This window comes from Haliotis rubra, unplaced genomic scaffold (genome assembly GCF_003918875.1).
Source record: "Haliotis rubra isolate DU_JTF1 unplaced genomic scaffold, ASM391887v1 Scf1190, whole genome shotgun sequence".
Lineage (NCBI taxonomy): Eukaryota > Metazoa > Mollusca > Gastropoda > Lepetellida > Haliotidae > Haliotis > Haliotis rubra.
This window is the reverse complement of record NW_025765104.1, coordinates 78,580-102,318: the sequence shown is the minus strand read 5'-3', so window position 1 is coordinate 102,318 and position 23,739 is coordinate 78,580. Positions and strand designations below refer to the sequence as shown.

At 39.4% G+C, this 23,739-nt stretch overlaps 1 protein-coding gene across 1 annotated transcript in view; it reads left to right on the top strand.

Moving 5' to 3' along the window:
* The window catches only part of LOC124261119 (beta-1,4-N-acetylgalactosaminyltransferase bre-4-like), a 56,894-nt gene that overhangs the window by 31,707 nt on the left and 1,448 nt on the right, over window positions 1–23,739 (top strand). The window contains exons 2-4 of the mRNA XM_046695445.1: window positions 12,928–13,118; window positions 14,183–14,370; window positions 20,830–20,952. Coding sequence (XP_046551401.1) covers window positions 12,928–13,118; window positions 14,183–14,370; window positions 20,830–20,952 — 502 coding nt within the window. The remainder of the gene's footprint in view (window positions 1–12,927; window positions 13,119–14,182; window positions 14,371–20,829; window positions 20,953–23,739) is intronic.

The following is a 23,739-nucleotide window of genomic DNA, read 5'->3' as shown; positions in this document are numbered from 1 at the left end:
ATTAGTATGTCGCCAGTCCTCCAGATAAGCGGCATGTTTGCTTAAAATAGGAAACTAAATTTGAGAACAAATACAGCTCGTTTCACTTTGAGGTACTTGCGCACACATACCCGTGGAGAAAATTGAATAACCGAAGCCTGTTAATACTTTTAGCAGGCTGGGACTGCAAGTATTTTTACAGATTTTTCTTAGTTTTACAGATACAGCAGAACTTTGAACTCTTGAACGGGATGGGAAAATGCGAAGGTTTAGTAACAAAAAAAATAGACCAGTAGCAAGAGCAAAATGTAATTCAATTATTTCGATTAGAAGTGGATGTTTACAATACAAATACTTAATAGCCTGAAGGCACAAGAGGGAGTCTGAAAAGATTATAATATATTGTTTATATTTAGGGTGTTTATTAAAGATATTTAATGTATTTAAGAGCTGCCAATATGGCGGCTGCTTCTGCTGTGAAAATGGAACTGTTATTTGGTAATCGAGAAGATATTGTTCTGGATCTAATGACAGTGGCACAAGCCACTGCGCCACCACCTTTGATCCACCTGTAAATACAGATATAGATGTATTGTATTTCATTCTTAAATTCTTGTTTATACTGTAATTCATTTGTTTCAGATTTCTTGAATGTGGTCAATGGTAAGGTCACACGAACTGCCAATTAGGTGAGGGAAGTAGGCGAGAAGGAGATATATTTTGTAGCTCAATGCCAGCAGCAGAACGGAAAGATTTGATTCGTATTCCTTGAGGAGAAATAAGAGAATAGTTTTTATTGTTCCGATCCTCATAGAGGGCATTAAACACACAGTTATATGCAGGGTGGAACTGATTATAATACAGTTTAGTGATATACTGCGAAGATAGTTTGATACGGGGTTCGTTGAGAGAAGGCTCCTCTGCTTCAAAGTAAAGTTTGTCAAAGGAGAAGTTAGGAAAGATCCAAGACACAGTCTTAGACCTTGGTGGTTGGTAGAATCAAGTATTTAGAGGTTGATTTTACAGGCCCCACCATACACGATGGAGCCGTAGTCATGTTTGGAGCGGATGAGTGATCTATATAAGTGTAGTAAGGTAGTTTGGTTCCGTCCCCACTTAGAATTTGAAACGACTTTCCAGTCGTCCAGTGCCTTCAGACATTAGCTTGCAGGTATTTAATGTGCGGTAAGAATGTTAAATGCGGGTACAAATAGGATCCAGGAACATGGCCTCCTTTACCACTTTGATGCCATTTGAAAATAGTACTTTGTCTTTGTGCGGTCTGTATCTTCGGCAGCCATGTATACAATTAGTTTTTAATGCAAAAATTTGGGCGCTCAGCCACCAGATTCCCGTCCCCCACCGTATGTATGTTTAATACATATATATGTGTGTGTGTGTGTGTGTGTGTGTGTGTGTGTGTCTGTCTGTCTGTCTGTCTGTGTGTCTGTCTGTCTGTCTGTCTGTCTGTGTGTGTGTCTGTGTGTCTGTGTCTGTGTGTGTGCGATTACCCCCGGCAACAGTATTCAATTATATCAGTTACAAATATGTAATTAGTACATTTACATCCGTTGTTGGTGGCTTGTGTGTCAATTTGTAAGCATCAAATATGTGCGGTGTCATATTTAGTACGGCTTCGATCTTTCGTCAGTCCTGCTGTGATCAATGGTAGTGTGTTATTGACTTAAAGAGTGCAATATCCAGAGAATAGAGGCGCATACATCATGTGACAGCTGTACCATATGACGGAGTGTGCTGAAGTTTCTCCTTCGTCGTCCAGAGCATCCTACCGACCAGTTTCAACTGCATCGACCTCCGCGCCTCCATAACACAGCTCCAGTGCAGGTAACCTTCATTATTCCTAAAGGCAAGACTTTTATGGACGTCAACGTCTTTATTGTGATGGACACGACGTTGTGGAGTATATTCTTACTCCATCATTATTCTTGTTGTACATATCGGAACTTGGGAATAGAACGGACAATAGAATTATCATAATATGCTAAACACTGGACAGCCATGCCCAACTTTAAGGGTTTGCACCAGCATAATGAAACCTGTATGTACATTTAGCATACAAGGAGTCTCATTTCCACTGAATCACAATCTCCATTTTATGGTCATATAAGATGTAATGCAGGGCTCATGATTACGCGTACGCCAAGACAAGGTTTACAGAAGCAGAGGTTCCGTCCGATTGAATGAATACCTCGCGAGTATCTCCGCTTTTCTAATCAAGAGTATCAAGTATTGATGAAAAGTACGAATACAGGGTAAAAATGTATGTAAGTTTGTTCGTGCTCCCAAAAGGGTTTTAAGGGGGGGTGATAATGGGCGTAAAGTAATTACACAAGTGTAATGGGAGGGTAGGTAGCCCTTCGGGGTGGTACGTTCGGAATTTATATGGACACTGGACGTTAGCACATTGCACGTACCTAGATTGGCTGTATCGTGAACCGTCTTTATGACTGCAACAGCTAACAGCAGTTGTCTAACATGGCACTACACGAAGGAGCAGTGTTTTTCTTAAATTTACTTACCTTAGCATATGGAGGCTTCATCTGGCGGCCATATGAACAACGTTTGAAATCTACGTATCATCTGGCTGTCAGATTTACACAGGTTAAAAGGGGTGTTAAAATAAACGAACACTCAACTCTGCATTTACATGTGTTTCGCGGTTGTGTAAATCTGGTCATTGTATTATTTTGTTTTCTGGCATGTGTAGCAAAAGTAAATACTGTCAACGGACATGGATTTAAATACTCTTGAAATCTCGTATGACCAGGGTTAGGTTTGTCATATATTGCATATTGCGTAAATAATTTGTAATGGTAAGTAATTACACATTGATTTAACATGTATAGATGACCAGAAATTATTGAGAATTTTAGGAATATGTTTAATGGATTTCTAGTATAAACAACCTTGACCAGCTATCAAGCGCCTGGTTTCATTAAAGAGAAACAACTCCGTTAATCCTTTTCATTAGTTTGTGAAGAAGTTATCCCCTATGTTTACTTACTAGCAGACGACATTTTCAGTGATCCTCAGTAAGTGATTTAGAAAGGAAGTTGGTTTTAGAGTATTATAACAGGACATCAGATCAGCTAAAGTGATTTTCAAGTCCAAGCACCCTTTGTCAACTGTTTATCGTGTTTTGAAAGATATTGCAAATGGATATGGCATTGAGCACCAGGGAGGCGCAGGTAGGCCCAGAAAATTGACTGTGGGTGACAGGAGGCGGCATGGCTTCTTGTTTCTCAAACGAAGGAGTTTCTAAAAAGGCTGGATATGATTGATAGAGGAACTGTGGCTGTCTGTAAGGATACATTAGAACTGAACTGCATGCATATGTTGGCAGAAAGTCGAGGAATTGTCACCGATCTGTAAACCTGAACAAAGACAATAAGAACTGGTGCTGCATAGCAATGGGTTGTGCAGAAAAGTTCTGTATCCTAGCACTGAAATTCTGGACTAAACAAACTGAAAAACCTTTGTATCAGCCATAAGTACAGTCCGAAATTTAACGTGTGGGGTGGCATATATGTGTTAGGGGCAACACCCCTCTGTGGATTTGAAGGGAATATGATCAGTGAGCGGTACACAGATATTCTCGAGTGACATTTATTTCCATCTGCTCACGTGTTCTATGGAAATGATTGGATTTTCCACCAGGACAACGACCCAAAACATCGTTCAAAGCATTCAAAGGCCTGGTTTCCGACCCAAAATATGACATTATTAGATAGGCCAAGCTATAGCCCTGACCTAAATCCAATAGAACATGTTTGGGGACTTATAAAGAAAGTGCCAATAAGAAAAAAAAATGACAAATATAGCCGAAATGAAAGAAAAGAGGTGTCCGATATTGGGACAGCATGGACCACGACTTTCTAACTTCTTTGATCATTAGTATGCCCCGCCGCATTGAAGCCTGCATTGCTGCCTATGGTGACTTGACAAAATACTAACTGTTCACGTGTCTTTGAATCTGGAGTTATGTTCTGCTAATATTCACATTTAATACGTGAGTAATGAGTGAAAAAATGTTGTACTGTATTAGCCTCCATATTTAGTTTTCACGGCCTGGTTCTATGGCAGTTAATCAGTGAGATTGCATTTGAGTCTTGTTTTGACAGGCGTGTTACCCTCACATTGATAATTATCTTCTTGTGATTGATATTCATGACTGGTTCCTGCTCTGTCTGCGTCCATATGGTCGTATATACTTGCAAAATTTTGTGACATTGACGAGATACCGCCATGCATATTCTTTTCATTTCAGTGAATATACATTTCAAGGTATCTTTCATTTCAGATTCTGCACTGTTCTTATTTACAGAAGTGGGGGTAGTTTTTCTTTAGCCCCAGCATCGGGTTCTGATTTAGATGGTGTTTTTCACTTGGTCGGGTTATCTTTCGCTGCCTCAGCATACGAATGGCTATTCTCATTTTACCCCAATCAGTCAAAATTGTTACTGAAATTCAGAAAATATTCGGATTCGATGTTCGAATCCCCAATCCCGAATCCGTTTCTAACTTCATGTTGCTAAATTTGTTTATATTTGTAGCACCTCCGACAACAGTTTTCCCCAGAAACGAATTTCTGAATGTAAATAAATGTAATAATGTTAGTAGAAAGATCAAATAAGTATCATGTTTAGATAACTGAACGAACACCTGTCTCGCTTTTTTGACAGCCGCGAAACACACGTCTAGAAATTGCACTCGCTCTGACCTGCACATGTGCACTCGCATTCTCACGTGACCAAGGCACATGACTGGTTGGTAGAATTTAAGTAACCATAACCGTCTAAACTTCCAAAGTATGAATGGTAGAACTAGTAACTATGCCTAATCATTCCTTCCTGACACAGTCGATATTTGGAATACTCTACCCTTAGACAGTGCAAGTGTTCCTCCCTTGGCAAATTCAAAACAGATTAATAACGGACAATGTTACTGAAACAAATGACTTTTATCTTAACTACGGTTCACGATTCTGTCAAATCATTCACTCCCGCCTCCGACTTGATTGCAACGATCTTAACGCCAACAAATGTAATCAATGTATAGCTGAGAGTCGAATGTTTAACTGTGGCTACCATACTGAAGACAATCTACATTATTTCTTTGTCTGCCCCGATTATGATTTGATTAGACAAGATTTGTATTACTTTGTTAAAGGTTTTGATTTAAAATCTGTTCTTTGCGGTCATTCCAGCTCAAACTTAAAACGAATATGGAAATCGCAAATTCAGTGCACAGTTTTATACTTTTATCAGGTAGATGTCATGCTTTTGGTTTCGAAGCGTAATGGTATGAGGTTCGTTTTGCGCACACGAACGTTCTCCCTTTGTTGTCGTTAGAGGGAAACATAAATCCTGCCCAGTACAGGGATAAGATCTTGCAACCTGTCCTGCTTCCATTTATGCAGAGACATGGCCCTGGACTGACGTTCCAACAAGACAACGCTTGACCGCATATGGCATTCTAACACTATTTTCTACGACATGCCTGTATTCAAGTTCCGGATTGGCCGTCACGTAGCCCCAACCTCAATCGTACCGAACATACCGGAGACGAGCTGGGTCGACGTGTTCGTCAGCAAGTCAATCCACCACAGATGTTGATAGAATAACGTCACCTTGTTAAGCAATGGCAACATCTTCCTCGAGCTGTGTTTACTAACGTTCTTAGATACACTAGGAGACGTTGCGTGGCTGTAAGAGACGCTAGAAGGGACCACAACCCTTACTGGAGATCTCAATAGAGTTGTTATCCATACTGTGTACCTTCACATCATGACCGTTACCGTTGTGAAAGAGTTTCGGCGAGATTTGTTTTTTTTTGTGCACAGCACACAACTAAAAGTATTGCCTTAAACCTAAAATTAAAAACTTAGTCCAAAAATCCCGAGTGTCAAGTTTTCAGTTTTGTTCAGTATATGTTCATCGATCATTAGTGATCAGTCGCAGGCGGATCTAGGGTTTTCAATTGAAACATCTGTTATAGAGAATATGATGTTTATTCTGCAGATACAATTTAGTGTGACAGGTATATTTAAGATTAATATTGTCAGTTTTATTTTAAGCATTTCAATAAGTGTTCTGTGGATTTAATTCTTCGTTTATGTTTTGTTTGTTTGTATAAATATGGTAGTCAGTGATATAATTATGGATGTTTTTGGTCAAGACAAATAGGTACATTTGTACCAGCTAAATACATTTGTACCAGCCATGAAGTACATGGTACAACAGATGTTTAACCGGCAGTTTTAACTGAACCAGCCATCACTAGACAATCTACAATTAATACATAACATTTATTTCTATAGAAAACAAAGCTAGCCTTCATTCTAGGCTAATTGTTTGGCGTTAAGACATCACAAGCAATATATTTTACAAGCTTCTATTTACACCTTGTACAATTCACATAAGAATAACGATCTCGCGAAAAAAATACAGACAAGTATCGTCATAGGTTTCAAAACGCGAAGGTATGTTTATAGTATAATACTTCTGGATCTACTATTCATTAGTATGTGTGAGCGTGTTCACTTGATAGATCTACGTCGTTTTCTGTTCCGTTGTCAAAACCTATTTACAGCTAATATTAATGTTATTGTCCGGTGATGTCATGGCGAACGCTTGTTATCTACCAAACACTGTACAAAAGCTGTGAGTCAACTCCCTACTATGACGTCTGGTCACGTGATGCCAAACCCTGCTCATTAACTCTCGGTACTTTCCAGAAGACAAGTAGTTTTTAATGTTTTTGGCTAGAAATGGAAAAAATCTTCGTCTAGAAATTTCCTTTTCCATGTGTTATTAATGATTTAAAATACTTAAACTACACTTTTGAAAACAACAATTCCTCAATTAACTTTGTGTTACTTGCACACAGATACGCATGAAGAGATTGAATAAGTAAAAGGGAAACAGCATTTTGGGTAAGTACCTATTAGTAATGTAGCTGTAAGCAGAATGCGAACACAAATATTTATACAGATCAAAATTCTCTGGTCCTCTTGTTTTAGTACTGACAATACGAACATACCCAGAATTATATAGAAGGGTTTAAGGCATGGAAACATTTAACATAAATAATATTTACACGTTTCCCCACATATTTTCAATACTACTAAAACAAAATTTAAAAGTTTAGGAAATTTGAAGGAATGTTTTGAAATACTCTATGATCAAGCATTTACTGAGGTATTCATGCTTGGATATATTAAATCTATAACTCATACTCCGACAGGCAAACATCTACTGTGTCGATGTCAAACGATTCTACATTGCATTTCAGCTTGGCCGACCAGAGTTATCATGGTTCCAAAGAGTTTACGGTTTGTAATCATGAAAAGAGCAAGTCTTTATTACTGGTATGTGTTTTTCTTTCTGTTTTCTTTCTTTTCCTCCAACGTCAAAGACTGCTAACTGGAACCTGTGGTGCATATGGTATGTCGCAACGTTTGCGATATCTGTTACGCAGGAATTCAAGTGTTTCAGGGATGATATCATCGACGAACCCGAATACAACTGGACATCAGTGCCCTTTGACACCACCAAACCTCAGTAAGTAGACAAATTGTTCGGCAGATTATTTTTATTCTTATCAGTATGCTCAGGTTATGTAGATATGTAGAATGGTCTACCATGGCCAAGTAAAAGATAACTTGAAAATGTTTGAAATATACTATGAGAAACGGTATTGATATTTTGTTTTGAGGTTGAAACATCAGAAACACATACAGTGGAAGCTGTCTAAACCGGCACACGTCGGGAGTGAATAAATAATCCGGTTTTGACAGCGTGCCGGAATGTAGAGCTGACATGGTTACCTGCGACTAGAACTGAACCAGTTTTATCACTCTCATATACATTGTTGTATAAGGTGGTTCTCTCAACTTACTAATTACATGAACAAATACACCCATACTGAACTAAGATTAAATTATCTTTGTCGGCAACCATGTAGTTTCAACACAGGATTACTGACTCCTTGCCACGCGCCGGATTAGACAGATTTTATGCCGATGTTGACAACTTGTCGGATTGGACAGCTGCCGGTTTTGACAGCTTCCACTGTACAATGGTCATACCATGCCCATCACTCAGTCCTGACCTCTCCCAATTAACACATGTCTGTTGTCATTGGCAGATCCATCTGACTCTCTGAATATACTCTCATTTAGAATGTCATTGATTGTCTCATAAAAGTATATTCTTCAAAAAGATTGAACATGTCTGAAGTGGTTTTACCAAATATCAGTGAAGTTGGCTCCAAAATACAACTTTTGATTTCACCTCCGACCTCGCAAACGACCTTGTACTCCACCATCTCGCCAGACCAATTTTTAGAAGCCATTAGATCTGATCACCAACTAAGTTTTGTAGATGTGTTGTTTTATCATCTAATGGAGGGTGTTATCGGTGCAAGAAAGCAATCTGATAAACTTGGTATCCAAATCTGATAACTATGCAACTTACGTCGATCCACGAACTACTTTCACAAAACTCCATACACGCTACGCGAATCCTAAAATGTTTTAACATTTCATTGATGACGTCGTCGCGAGTTTACATTGTTTGTAAACAAACATGGCTGCCCCCATTCTCAAAATTGGTGATTCTGTAAGAATTGATGATAGAGGTTCTGGAGTCGTTACTGCAGTAATTGACTTTGGAAAACATGAAACGGAGTACTACGTTCAAATTGAAGGTACGAATTATGGGGCACGACTGAAAGCAATCGTCTAAAAAGGTACCAACCAAGGATTTCGATCTACCGATCACAATACAGACGACGAATCGATTCCGTCAGGTACTAGTATCAAAAAATTGATATTGATGCGGTGATTATCCGCAATGAAAATGGAAACACTGCCAGGAAAACCCTGCCTGATCTTGTTGTTCGTTTTAGACAGAAATATCTTATTTTAAGCATGAGTTAAGTATTAGCGACTGTATTAGCGACTAGTTACAACCATATGCCGCCGTCATGAACGACCTTCACCTTGGTGTACAGCTAATTCGATTCTCTTCATATAAATTCCCGTACGATTTGCTTCTTTTTGAGAGTAATGAATGACATTATATGATAAAAAAGATTATTAACCTCGCGTGTTTCCGTATCATTATTTGCGATTATTAACCGAGTGTGTTTCCGTATCATTAATATCATATATTAGGAATAAAAAGTGTATTATGCGAGCCTTTGGCGAGATACAGGTGTTCAGGTTAACTCTCAGAAAAGAGTCAAAGCTATTATTATTCGTCAATTATGTCACAATATCTGTTAAGTTTGCAGATCACTATCCCACACGTCTGACGTGTCAACATTTCATCAGGTCTCGGTTAATTTTAACGATATTTTAAGGAGTACAGGTGGAGGCAATTCGAAACTTGACAGATCAGTGATAAACATCATGTCCGATGAAGTTCCCTTTTTGAAAACTGTCAAGATCCGTTGAGTAGATCGATACAGTGTATGAAGGGTGCAAACCGGATATAGTGCGCAGTATGTTCGTGCTTTGGTTGATAGAAATGTTGTCACGGGCCCTTTTTCTGGTTTTGATAACTGTGAGTATACTTCAAGTACTACTAAAATGAGCGAAACACTTCTATTTACTCATTTAACTACAGTCCACTGCGAATTTGAAAAATGACCCTCTAAATTCTTTCAAATATCAAAAGCGCATCGCCGATTTTGCTCCTTCGCAGAAAACATCGAAAATAAATGCCATAATATTCCTTAATTTCTTGGTAAAACTTGATATGAAATATTTGACAAATAAGCTTTCAAATGGTGTATAATAGTCCTAACATAGAGTATTCGTTTCTTTACACAAGAGTTAAACATCACACTCTTATGCATCACCACTGTACCACAAATTGATATCCGCTAATACAGTTGGTTGATAACGCTTTCAAAATACATCACTGTACGGTTTCTAGTTAGTTCATGTTATCAGTTTTATGTAAAGTTCTTATTTAAATATTTTGCGTCGTTTTCTTAAGGTACTGCTGAGTCGAACACAGACTGATACAATGAACACTTCAGTTTGCTATTATTGCGATTTTCGGACAAAATCTTTCACGATTATCATTGACCACTGTTTTATCAATCACCCATCCAGTGAATTCAAATACAAATTCCAATATCATGACGACACAACCCAAAAATCTTATATACAAACAAAAAAAAAAAAATCGAAATTATACCAGAATTTTAAAATCTGAAGGAAAGTATATTGTACATTGTAATGACGACAAAATCATCAAGCATTCAAACAATGAAGTATTCAGCCTCCTTAAGAAAGTCTAAATGTGATATGAAGGAGGGTGTGTTTGGCCAGATGCAAGCCTTGTCAATGAATGATTTAACAGTGGAACTAGATAAGAATACAGAAACATTTTCCTCGCATGAAGCAGGCACTCAGACCTCACCGATAATTCCTGCATGTGAGAGTTTTGATGGAGGTTCTATGAAAGAAAAGATAGAATTGCTTCCACTTGTCTTACATAACTTAAAGGAAGTCGGACATGTTTCTTAACTTCACACCATTGGTTGCTTCAAATTCATTTCCCTTGGGCAGTATTACGTTCATGCTGTTTTCTGAAATGGTGTCGCGGTATTAACTCGACAACACCGTACTGATGAGATAAAGTGAGGTTACAAAACGTTTTTAGAGAATTGGGCTAAAATTGTTCAAAGGAACTTTTTTAAATTCATGTCAGGCATGAAAATACACAATGAGGCACAATGACAGAGGGAAAGTCCCTAGAGGTGTGTACGTTTCTAATGATTTCAAAATGATCTTCGCACTTCCTGATAGTAATGTTCTGGACAGAATGAAAGGTCCTCTTGAAGACAACCAACTTGTACCTGGTTGCATTATGCAAATACTGGAGATGAACAAGTTAACACTTACAAAATGGGTATTGATGGAAAAGAATCAAAACCTGTACGGGTGGAAAGTTACGGGATGTTGATTAATGGCCGTTTGAGGAGCATCCGACTCTCATCGAAAAAATGTCAACTATCACACGAAACTGGTATTTTGGAAGGTTGTGAAGAATTTGTTAATGCACTGGAAATTCGTGGATTAGAACAGGTTACCGAATGTTCAGACGAACAAGAAGAAACGTTCAAGTCGTTGAGTCATGATGTCTTTAGGATTTGCAGTGGTCACATGAGACATTTGAAACAACTGAAAGTTGCACTCTTGCACATGACAAATGCCTGAAAGCTGTATCTGGTGATTGGAGACAGTCGAAATATGCTTTCGTAATTAGTTCTCTCAAAACCAGCATGTACCAGAAAAGTTGTGCCAATGAATAAAGCCTACTTTTAAGTAAGCTCTCAGTCAGGACGTTATTCAGTTACGCACTATATTCCATACAGATAAACAAACAGTTTCGGCTATAATCCAGTACAGTGATACTTCATTGTTGCAAGTGAACTTATTAATATCGTCATAACTAAACAACTTTGAAACATGAACATTCACACATACATTGTAAAATCTATAACGAATAGAATACTGGTAGCTCCCTAGGCTAACATGATGGTATATGTGAGTAAGAGCGAAAGTGCACAAGCTGGTCGAATTTGGCTCGATGCGCAAGAGGTGAAAAATTTGTGTTTTCATTAACATACAGATATCTCGCTGATAATTACTGTAAATGTTATATCCTAGATATGCATGTAATATTATAATGTACTTCGTTTTTAAATACACTTTTTGATCGAGCATACCTGTTCAGACGACATATCTATCAACCAAAGCACGAACGTACAGCGCACTATATCCGGTTTGCACTGTATGAGATTATACACTGTGATCGAGGAACATGCTGTAGATAACTTGAGCGTCACTGGACAAGACTCTTACTTAGTGGCCATTACCGAGTGCTGCTTTAAACAACATACAAACTAACCCTACTATGTACTTGTGCTTATACACTATGGTTCATAAACACATGCATTTGATTTTGCTGGGATCAAACGATAGACTTTTCAGAGATTTCATTTTATCATGGTAAGAGTTTTGTCCATTTGATTTTACCCCGCCGCCGATGTTCAGGCTGTTGTGGAATATAATGACCAAATTATTTGCGACAGCATGGGTAGTTGTAGCTGCAAGTAGTCAAAATGGCTGGTTGTTGTTTAACGCCGCACTCAGCAATATTCCATATACATGGCGGTGGTCTGTAAATAATCGAGTCTGGACCAGAAAACCCAGTGATCAACAGCATGAGCTTCGATCTACGCAATTGGGATACGATGACAAGTGTCAACCAAATCAGCGAGCCTGACCACCCGATCCCGTTAGTCACCTCTAACGACAAGCATGGGTTACTGAAGATCAATTGTAATTCGGATCTTCACGGGTGGTATGTGGTCAAGGGTGTCGGAGAACCATTGTGCGCGCTCAACCACACAATCACTCAAATAAATCATGTTACCAAGCCCGATTATACAGATTTACTTACCACTGGCTCTTAATCAAAATACGAAATATTCATACTCTCACCGAAGTATCATCTCCAGTTTCAGTGCTAAAGTGGGCCTGATAGTTATTCAGATGAAAGTTTTGCAAATTTGAGAAATGCCTTGACCTTAGCTGAAAATAAGACAAGTCGTCTACAAAAGCTGATTTTAAACCTCAACGTCAAAACGTCCACGGTTGGAATAAGGACTTAACAATGTTTCAGTTGGATCGAGGGGTGGTAGGGTAGTCTAGCGGTTCAAGCGTTGATCTTCACGCCGAAGACCCGGGTTCGATTCCCCACATGGGTACAATGTGTGAAGCCCATTTTTGGTGTCCCCGCCGTGATATTGCTGGAATATTACAAAAAGCGGCGTAAAACCATACTCACTCACTCACTTCAGTTGGATCAATTGCTGCACGGGAAGAAGTCCTGTCTTTTGAAGAACTTGAACGGCGATATGCAGAACTGAAACCTGGTGGTCGTTTCAAACCAAGTGGCTGCACGTCCCGTCACCGAATGGCCATCATTGTGCCCTATCGCGACCGAGAGTCCCACCTGAAGATCTTCCTCAACAACCTTCACTCCATGTTGCAACGACAGCAACTAGATTACGGCATCTACATTGTTGAACAGGTGAAAATATAATTCATTTAACCGCATTTTTCATTGTGGATAGCTAGTAGGAAATTTTAAAGCGAATGCAGTAGCTGCTATTGTATTCGATTGATTGAAAAATCCGGACAGTTGGGTCTTCAAATTCAAAACAAATGGACATCACAAAACTAATAGTTCAGTTACATATTGAAATCCTTGGGTGTACAATTATGGAATACATGTGGCATCTTCAAAACAGCCATGAAATATCTCAGCGTGTCTTATCATCTATGGGACAACTTGCACCAAACTTGCCACATGTTGTGAAACACCAACGTGCACCAAGCACCAACCAAGGACCTAAAATATCCGTGCCTGAATGCTCATTCTAACCAGTAAAGTAAATGTACAATCTGTCTAGACTAAAATTGAAATATCTGAATCAATTTCAAATGAAACTATCTGATACCAACAATTTCTAACTGTAAGTCAAAGTATGCTTTCACCAAATGCATAAATTCAGCTATAATGAATTGAACTTTCAACAATTAAACATATTTTTGTAATTTATACCTGTTATATAAAACCAATTCATCAATTCAAAATCGTCATGCCACCTTGCAAGGTTGGGAGAAAGAGAGCAAGTGAACAAACTTCAAACTTTCCTAATGCATCTAACTTCAACATCCAATCAAAATGTTGCACATCTTCAGCCAATGAAAACCAAGGACAAGACAGAAGACCTGACCTCATTAAGATTTGGCTACTTTGGATAGAAACTACTTTTGACCCATGACCCAGTGTTGGCCATAAATAAATCATGGACTTGTGAAAATATAAATCTTTTCACTGACAGTTGTATTGTTGTTAAAGGTGTAATGAATAAATCACAAACATGCAAATAAGACAAGACATTTTAAAATAGATTATCTTTTCAGATCATTTTAGAATGTGTTTATTTTGTACATATGACATGACGTACTAGCATGGAGATGTTGTTGATAGGGTAGTTGTTCTGTTCCTACATTTCGATAATCCGGTAATCTTGTCCGTGTCGAAATGAATACCATTTAGATGATACTTAAATGTATTGTACATTACAGGCCTTGCCAAGCATGTTCAACAGAGCCATGTTATTGAACATTGGATACAAAGAAGCACTGAAGGACTATGATTTCCAGTGTTGCATCTTCCACGACGTTGACCTCATTCCAGAGAATGATAAGAACCTATACACTTGTCCGGTGAATCCCCGTCATATGTCAGTTGCCATTGACATCCATAATTACAAGTAAGTATTTTCCTTCTAAAATTGAGCGGTGGGGTAGCCTAGTGGTTAAAGCATTCGCTCGTCACGCCGAAGACCCGGGTTCGATTCCCCACATGGGCACAATGTGTGAAGCCCATTTCTGGTGTCCCCTGCCGTGACATTGCTGGAATATTGCTAAAAGCGGCGTAACCTACCCACTCACTCCTTCTAAAATTCGAGTGTTGGAAGGTGGCGACTACACACTCTATTTGATCTACGAGTGAAAGGTATGGGTAAAACAAAACACAGCATGTTTTATATTTACGAGCAAGATCTTTTTGTTTTTTTATTGTTATTGTTTTTTTTGGGGGGGGTTGTTGTTTTTTTGTTTATGGGTGGAGGAGGTTTACTCATTTTATCAATTTTAAGGCAAATCATCTTAAACATATAGATTATACTTGGCATTATAAGTTCGATTTGCTGCCCAGGTGACAATGAGACGATAAATAAGAAGTTGTCTTTTGAAACCGTGATGGTTAAGAAACAGAGTGGATTAGCTAATTGGATGATATTATTCAATTCATTCAAATTCAAATACCTAATTATGGTCAAAGTGTCCACTGAAAAATCAACACAGGATCAAAAGTCAGATTTTACGCCACTGAAATTAACGCAAACACTGTAGGAAATACGGTGAGTGAGTGAGTATGTTTTTACGCCGCTTTTAGCGATATTTCAGCTATATCACGGCAGAGGACACCAGATATGGGCTTCACACATTGTACCCATGTGGGGAATCGAGCGGACGTTTTAACCCTCAGGCTACCCCAACGCCCCTTAGGAAATACATACTTCGGTCATATTTGCGTATGTTTCCAGGTATTTCCTAACTTGGAGCGTATATTTCATACAATGGTGCTCCTTGATCTATCCATTGCATTCGATACAATAGATCATACCTTACTCCTGCCTCGACTTAAAAATCGTATTGGGATAACAGGAACTGCGCTCAAGTGGATTTCCTCATATTTGCGAGTTCGCACACAATCTGACAAAATCGGAGATGTACAATCACCAAAGTCACTATTGTTATATGGTGTTCCCCAGGGATAAGTTCTCGGCCCCCTTCTGTCTACATTCTCCCCATTGGTGACATTATCAGGAGGCAGGCATTGATTTCCACATATATGCGGATGATACGCAACTCAGATTATGTTTCACTCTATATCAACAAACTTGAGTTCAGGATTAAAGAAATCAAATCGTGGATGAACTATTTGATGTTGAATGAGGAGAAGACATAGTTCCTACTGATTGGCTACAAATATCAGCTTATAAAGTTGAAGACTGCTTCTCCATCACTTTCACTTCGTATTAGCGACACAAACGTCCCGCCATCAGAGAGTGCCAGGAGTCTTGGTGTCATCCTCGATTCCAACATGTCCATGGATGCACACGTCGCCTCCATCAGTAGAGCCTGCTACTACAACATTTACAATATCAGCAAAGTCCACCACTACCTCGATACTGACACCTGTAAACTCCTGATGCACTTCTTGTCACTTCTAAACTCGACTACGGTAATGCACTATATGCCGACCTCTCCCATAAATCACTCCAGAAACTACAAAGAATCCAAAATTCTGCCGCCAGATGTATCACCCACACTCCTCGTCATGATCATATCACACCAGTACTACAGTCTCTACACTGGCTCCCCATTCTGACTCATGACTGCCTCTACAGCGATAACTTTCCCCACTATCTCAAACAACTCGTCTCTGTGTATGTACCCCAGCGAAGTCTCCGATCCTCCTCTGACTCTCTCTTCACCAAACGCATATCTCCAAACCAACTGTCTGATCTAGCCTTCTCTTTGCCAGCCCTGAACTGTGGAACTCTCTTCAACAAGTGAGTTTAGTTGGAATTGGTTGGAAACATGGAAATTTCAAATGTTTACACATCTTAGATATTTATGCATCATGCCGTTTATCAGGTTTCTATATACTGCTCTTCAAAAGTTTATACTCAGTGTTAGAAAACTACAGAGATCAACATTCACAATGTTAGAATAGACATGTGACAAAAGAAAACGGGAAAATGTTTCCATTTAACCAATTTAATGACGAAAAACAGATGATTTATTTTTCAATCCACGAGTTATTGCATTGGGATGAAGACTATCAAAACATCACATACAATTCTCACTAATAAGGAGTATGACCACCCCTTGCCACGATACACGCCCAACAACGTCTCCGCATACCACGATTGAGCTTCCCAATGTTCTGCCATTTTGAAGCAATGCGGTCTCAAGGCCAGGTCTGGCAGGTCGCGGCACACGTCCATACACTCGACGTCCCAACATGTCCCATACATGCTCGATCGCATCGGATTCAGATCTGGGGACAGTGCTGGTCATATCATACGGTTGATCCGATGACGTTGCAAGCATTCATTCACAATTCTGGCTCGATGTGGACGTGTGTTATAATCTTGAAACTCAGGACGCCCTCCCATGGCCCTCATGAACGGAACGAAAACTGGAATAATGGTGTTGTCTCTGTATTTTTGACCAGTAATATGCCTTGTACAACGACGAGTTCGGTCTTGGAAAGCATGGAGATCACACCCCAGACCAATACGGAATCTCCTCCGAATCGGCCATGCTCCGCAAAGGCAACGTCATTAAACCATTCACCTTAGCGTCAGTACACAGCATTACGGCCATCATTAAAATGCAAGTTGAAGCGAGATTCATCGCTGAAGAGAACTCTGGACCACCACTCTGCGATCACCCCAGCCGATGTGTTCATTTGCAAAAGCCAAACGGTTCTGTCTATGATGAGGCTTGAGAGGCGGTCTGACGGCATGACGTCATGCTCTGATGCCGTGTGAAGGCAGGCGACGTCGTACAGTGGACAGTGAAACACGGGTCTCTATTACACTGTGTACTCTGCCCCTGAGGATTCTATCTGTCGTGTGCCTTTCAAAGAGAGCTGTTAAACGGATGGATCGATCGTCCCTTTTGGGATACCGGATCGGGCCTATCCCTCACGGAGTTCGTTTGTTGATTACGGATCCACAGGTTTGAAATGGCTTTCTGTGAAACCCCAAGTCTCCTGGCCACGTATCGCTGTGATCTGCCTTCCTGAAGTAAAGCAATTCCTTGGCGACGTTGGTCTTGGCTTAAACATCTTCCACGACCGATGGTGCTATTGGTCAGACTGTTTTGTGGCTACCGATCGCGATTTTTATACAGTTCTACTGGGATGCCTTGACATGTTGCCACCGACAACAAGTTTTCACGGAAAAATGTATCCCTGGTGGTGCTTTCTCGAAAGTTTTTGGGAAAAATTCATTGCATATTGCCAATTTTACGTGTGCATTATTTGATGGGAAGTCGAGAAAATGCTTTTGCTAAACCCAATTAACTGACAGCTAAGATCCCTTTCCAACATGTGAACTCACTATTTGTATGTATATTGATCAAATGTGCGTACTGGAGACATTTATTCTCTAACACCATTTAAAACACACTGAGTCTTAATATTTGAAGAAAAGTATGTATGAACGGGTTTTATGAGTTCGCGTTATCGGTGCTCAAACAAAAGGATCATATGTTTCCATCATATGAATGACTTGGTTCCTGTAACTTCATGTTCACACATTTTAACAGGCTTGAAATCAACGTTCATGTGACCTCATTAAGTTTATCATCTTAAGAGCCTGTCAATGGAAACAGCAGTATGCAAAATAACACGTCTTGTAAAGTTGCATTCGCTCTTGCTGCCAGTATCAATTACGCCTTGTGTGCACTGCTGGCAAATATTGTGAGGTGCTTGTTTCAGCTGTGAACCCTATATTTCCCCATATAATAGACGACTAAGCGACTTCTTTATAATGTATCATAAAATGAAGTGTCAATATCCATAAACCATTTGAAGGAGTAGATATTATTGACGTATTTGGTATAAGAGTTCGTATCTATGTCGTAAATAAATATAAAACATATATTACACTCTCGTGTACACTAGTCCCCGTTTGCCTTAACGTACAGTTGGTCCATATGTCGGAGACATGTGATCATGAAATAGTAAAATATTGACTTGTGGAATGGATGAATTCACTTAATGTCGTATGAACAGCTTCCTACATATTACACGCACGTCAACATCTTATGACAACTCTATTTTATCAATTTGAAAACAAATGCCACGACGCTTTCATATCGTGTTTGGTGTCCTCAGAGTCTTCTTTGCTTAACCTTCCTACTCTCTTGACTGTTGTATAAACAAAGCAAACCTTTTGATATTTTCTGCATTTTCAGCTTTGGGTTTCAGTATCCCATCGCGAAGGTCATTGGCTGGTCTGAACCGTTTGTCTCTAACAATGTCAGTGTCCTTGCAGATGTCGTGCAAATGTCGGTTTATGGCAGATCTTACATTTTAAGCGAAATTAAATCTCCTTGGTACTCGACAGCTTTATTGGGAGGCATTTTTCCTATCTCTGAAAGATGGTCTTTGGTAGGACTTCAACATAAAATTGCCTTAAGTTCATGTTGATGCAGCCACCGTTAATTTCACTTGCCCAGTCTGGAATTAATTCAGATAATATTTGATATTGTGAACCATGCCTACTAAAGGTATTGATCGTGTTCTTTCGTCCGTTAACAAAACAATACACAATCTTCTCTGATCTAACGAGATGTACATTGGACACAGCCACTGATCAGCCGACGGAAAAGGGTTTTTGGAGTGATCTCCCTTGGACCATAGATCGTTTCGTATAATGTAACCGGAAGACTCCTTGGCCTAGCAAACACGGCATTCGTCACCAGTCGTCCCTTTCCGTAACCTCCAAGAAGACTCGTCCGCTGTCTCCATGCTTGTTATGTGCGAAATTACCATAAACCAATCAGAACGCGCGTAATGCTTGTGGTGCGATAAAAAGAATCTCGACTACTTAATCCGCTTATGACATTATGCCATTGTTTAAAAAATCTTGAAAAATATATCGTCATACTGAAACTACAAAGAACGAAGCTAACAGAATTCTTTTGCCTGTTGTGTAGTTTTTAGTAAGGACAATGCCATGGACGATGGGTGATTCAAATACACGCACGTGCGTTTAGTTATTTAACGACTCTCATGTGTCCCATTGAGTGTATTTCTGACAATCCTGAGGGCTTAATTTGGAGATTGTACCTGCACATGTTCAGGAAATGTAATTTATATATCGCCACGAGTTTCAAAACAATAATATTATATCTATATACCTAATCAATACCTTTAATTTTAACACTGGGCTTATATGTCACATCTCTGGGGGTATTTTTCAGTCTGACTTCTTTTTCTTTTCTTTTCTTTTCTTTTTTTTTGGGGGGGGGGGGGCATTTATATTTTTTTCAGCGTATTCTTTTTTAAATTTCACCAGGGGTATAGCAACAAGGTTATAAGAGTAAGTTTTTTTAGTATCTGCTTTGGTATTTAATGTAGCTGAAAGAAAAGATTATTTTATTTGCATATTCAATAAAACAAATCCCATTTGAGTTTCTGAAACCCTATTTAGAAATATACATTTGGAAATGTAAGTCGAACACCGGGCTAATAATTAAGTTTGAATATGTCTTTAACAAATATGTTTCTCCTTCTTCCAGTTTTACATAGAGGTTTGATTCTTTGAAATGAAAAAGTAAAAAAAAACCATCAACACAATGCAGAAGTGCTTCGGTGATTTTAAGTACCATTGGAATCAAACAAGAATAGAGTTATCGTTGTTGTATAAAGCAGTTCTGATGTTAATGCGTCAATGAGAAAATGAATCCTTCCAGAGGGGCACGGGTGCTGTTCGGCCTGTCCCGGAATAACACGAGTTGGTCACGGATGCAGATTCAGATAGGTCTTTTAATGGCATGTAGCACTGATACACATAAGGAAGAGCGTTTTATGGATGTCAACTTCTTTATTATGAGGAACCAGGATTCGGCGTATATCCTTACTCCTTCGTCAGGTGAATGAATGAAGGTGAACGATTTACTCCGAAACGTTGTTTTACTCATAATGAAGAAGTTTACACCAATAAAGACTCTCTTCCTTAAGGTTCAGATACTAGACTACATTTCTGTCGAACATGCGCTCGACCTTTCGGCACCGTTCATTGTCTCCAGATCAAATCTTCGTCAAGAACATCAATATATCCTAAGATCAGAATATCACTAAGACATCGGCATTCATGTCAAAAACAGTCCCAATGTTTCCTTAATCAAAATCGCCGTGGATGTTTCTTGCATAGGCCATTGCCGGGAGACGACAGGCACTGTAACCGAAAAAATACGTTAACGTTTAGCTGTGAAAAATACTTTTCTTACCTTTGTTGCGTGTAAATTGTATTTTGAACAATGCGTGTGTTTCTTGTTTCAACGATGAAGTCAACGCGTAATACTTACGATGGATATCATGTATAATTCTGATTGTTCTATTATTATTTTCATTTACACAGACTATACTATAAAGGCGCATTTGGTGGAGTGACTGCTCTAACAAAGGAGCACATGAACCAGGTCAATGGCTTCTCAAACAGATACTTTGGTTGGGGTAAGGAAGATGATGACATGTTGAGGAGGTAAGGTTAGTTTCAATGGCAATGCCTTTCATAATATTGCAATAGTTACTCATGGGGCTTTCTTGATAGAATATCCTGTAATCAGGACCTACGCAGTGGTGTAAAGTCCAAACGGTAATCTTACTCTTGAGTTGAGCGTCCAGGCACGCCATATCCACTTACATAAGGATCGAGTGTAAGAAATTTCGATCTGGTTAACGATGTATGTCTATAGACTACATATTGGCTGCATTTCAGGTGTCGTCAGCATAAACTTGCTTGAATACTGCCGATTTCGTTAAAAAATAGTATTCACCTATTGTTTGGCCTGATGCGAAAATATGAATGTCTCGTTTTAGGAAAATATACTGTTACGGTACCTTTTTTCTGCATTCGGTTTGTGTTGTTAAACTTGAATTTACATCTTCTCTCAATAATATGTGAACTGAACAAGACTGTTGTAAGCTGCAATGGCCAAAGGAGAACCAGCTAACTGGCACCGCTCATAATGGGGCGCGGTGGGCAAGCTGGCTCAGGCGCCAGGCTAGTGATCCAGCGAGGTTGAGGTGTCAGGATCGAGCCCACCTGTGGCCTGGTGTAAAAACCTTGGAGTCAACTTTGTGTGCAGACTCTTTCAGTGTCGTCACAACCCCTAGTGTACAGTACACAACCCTGTGCACTTAAAAGAACCCACGAATTTATATGACCAGATGGTGGCCACATGCATACGTGCAAATACCTAGTTGCGGGTACAGCAACGTGTAGTGAACTTTGACAAAGTACTGTGACTATGTGTCCCAGTCAACCCAGCTGTGAATGGGTACCTCGATAGGATGAGAAAGCCACAATAACTCTGTGCGCCTAGTGGCTGCAAGAGTTGTATACTCCCCAGGGATAATACGATGTGCCGTTGAGATTGACATCTAATGATCGAAGGAAAAATACTAGCGTCTTGAGCATGCACTAGTTTCCTGGATATGTGCGCTGTATAGATATTCTATAATAAATAATGACAGTCAATGTGTGGTCTGGCCTTACCCGTCCAGTGCAAACAATCTGAGGAACCACTAGTTTGATTTCCTAAGGTAATATGGTGTTTCCTTCCCATTCCTTCTGGCAGTTTATATGACGCCTCTAATGGCCTCTCCTTGGATCCATCCTATCGCGTATTTACATGTAATCTCAAATATTACATATGTTACTGTCCTTGGACGCTGATATCGACAGTGGATTGGCACAGCATCTACCAACACCAACAGACGAGAAGAGCGTATTGGAGAACAGCAAGCTTACCACCGAAATCAAAGTTATTGACCATACCAGGCCTATTGTTACTCGGGGTTGTAGGTGAAGTGAGGTAAAATTAGGTTTAACGTCGTGCTTGAGAATATTTCGCTCATATAACGACGTGCATGCGTGTGTATGTGTATGTGCGGCTGCTTGTACTAGCCCAGACTTAAGCTGGTTTTATAGTGCTAGCCCACTGAGATACCATGCCGCAGTGAAGCATGAATACCCCACTCAGACACATTATACAGACTCCGAGCCGACCAGTCCTTGTTGTACCCATTAATGCCGAGCGCAAGGCAGGGACCAACACGGGGTTGTAGGCTACCGACACATTTCGGACAGAAAGCAACTATAGACACTGGAGAAAATTTTGAGTTAAGAGCTGAATGCTCGAAACAAGATCGAAGCCACAAATACTGTACCAACCCTTTGCTATTCATGTTGACACCCTACTCGAAGAACCATGTCAAACAACCGATCCCAACTGCCTGGCTCTTCGCTATACCGCTTATATTTATCAGTTGTACTGAGAAGCTGTGTTCTGACTGACGTGGAAGCTCATCACGGCATTTTCTGTGCACTTTTGCAAACATTCGTTATGAGTTTGTGAATCATGTCAAACCTTATGATAAAGATTTGTCATCCCAGCCAGTGACAGGATATAACCTCAATGGAGCTTTTGTTGATGGTTCAGTACCCCTGAATGGTACAGAACCAGAGTCAACCAAGCAATGTGCAGTATGAACTCGTCATGGGCTCTGGGTTCTTTTTTTCAAGGAAAAGCTCTAAGAACGATTTCTGTATCAGGTTGATTTATGTTCAGAAGAAATGCAAAACTGCAAAGTTCTTCGGATTGTCTTGAAAGGAGAAACAGAAGGATTCTTTTTGATAATGAGCATAACCAGCCTGTCTCGACCAGGATCACCTAACCCTCTTGTCTGCCTTTATTTCTATTAAAATTTAAATATTTAGTCTTATGCACTGTTATCAATCTACTACGCGGTTGTACAGGAGCACGTTTTAGCAATCATTTAATACGTTTTGGTATGAAATACATGTAGGGATAGAGTTTTCAGTTCAATCCGCAGATGGTTCCACAGCAAAGTCATGTTGTGCTGTGATTATCATCTTTTAGGGTCGATCAGGTTCAATGATGTCAAGTCATATGTTCAACTGTGAACTGCGAATTGAGTTCAGACACCTTTTCGTAAGATGAGATACAATCAGCATATAGGTAAGGAGATGATCTAGTGACAAGCAACATGTATTCCCATTGTTGACTCAAATGATTTGGATTCCATTCTGTTCGTGTGAATTTAGTGATTAACATTTTTAGATGATCCCTTGACATACTTGCTATTCTATCGTTTGCTGTTGATACAAATATCAACATATCATATTTGTCATCACTTGTTTATATTACAATCCGTCATAACGTCAAATTTCAAAAGTGATTAGATATAGAGGAGTTATGAACTATAGCGTATTAGTTTGATAATATAATAATAATTTTAATAA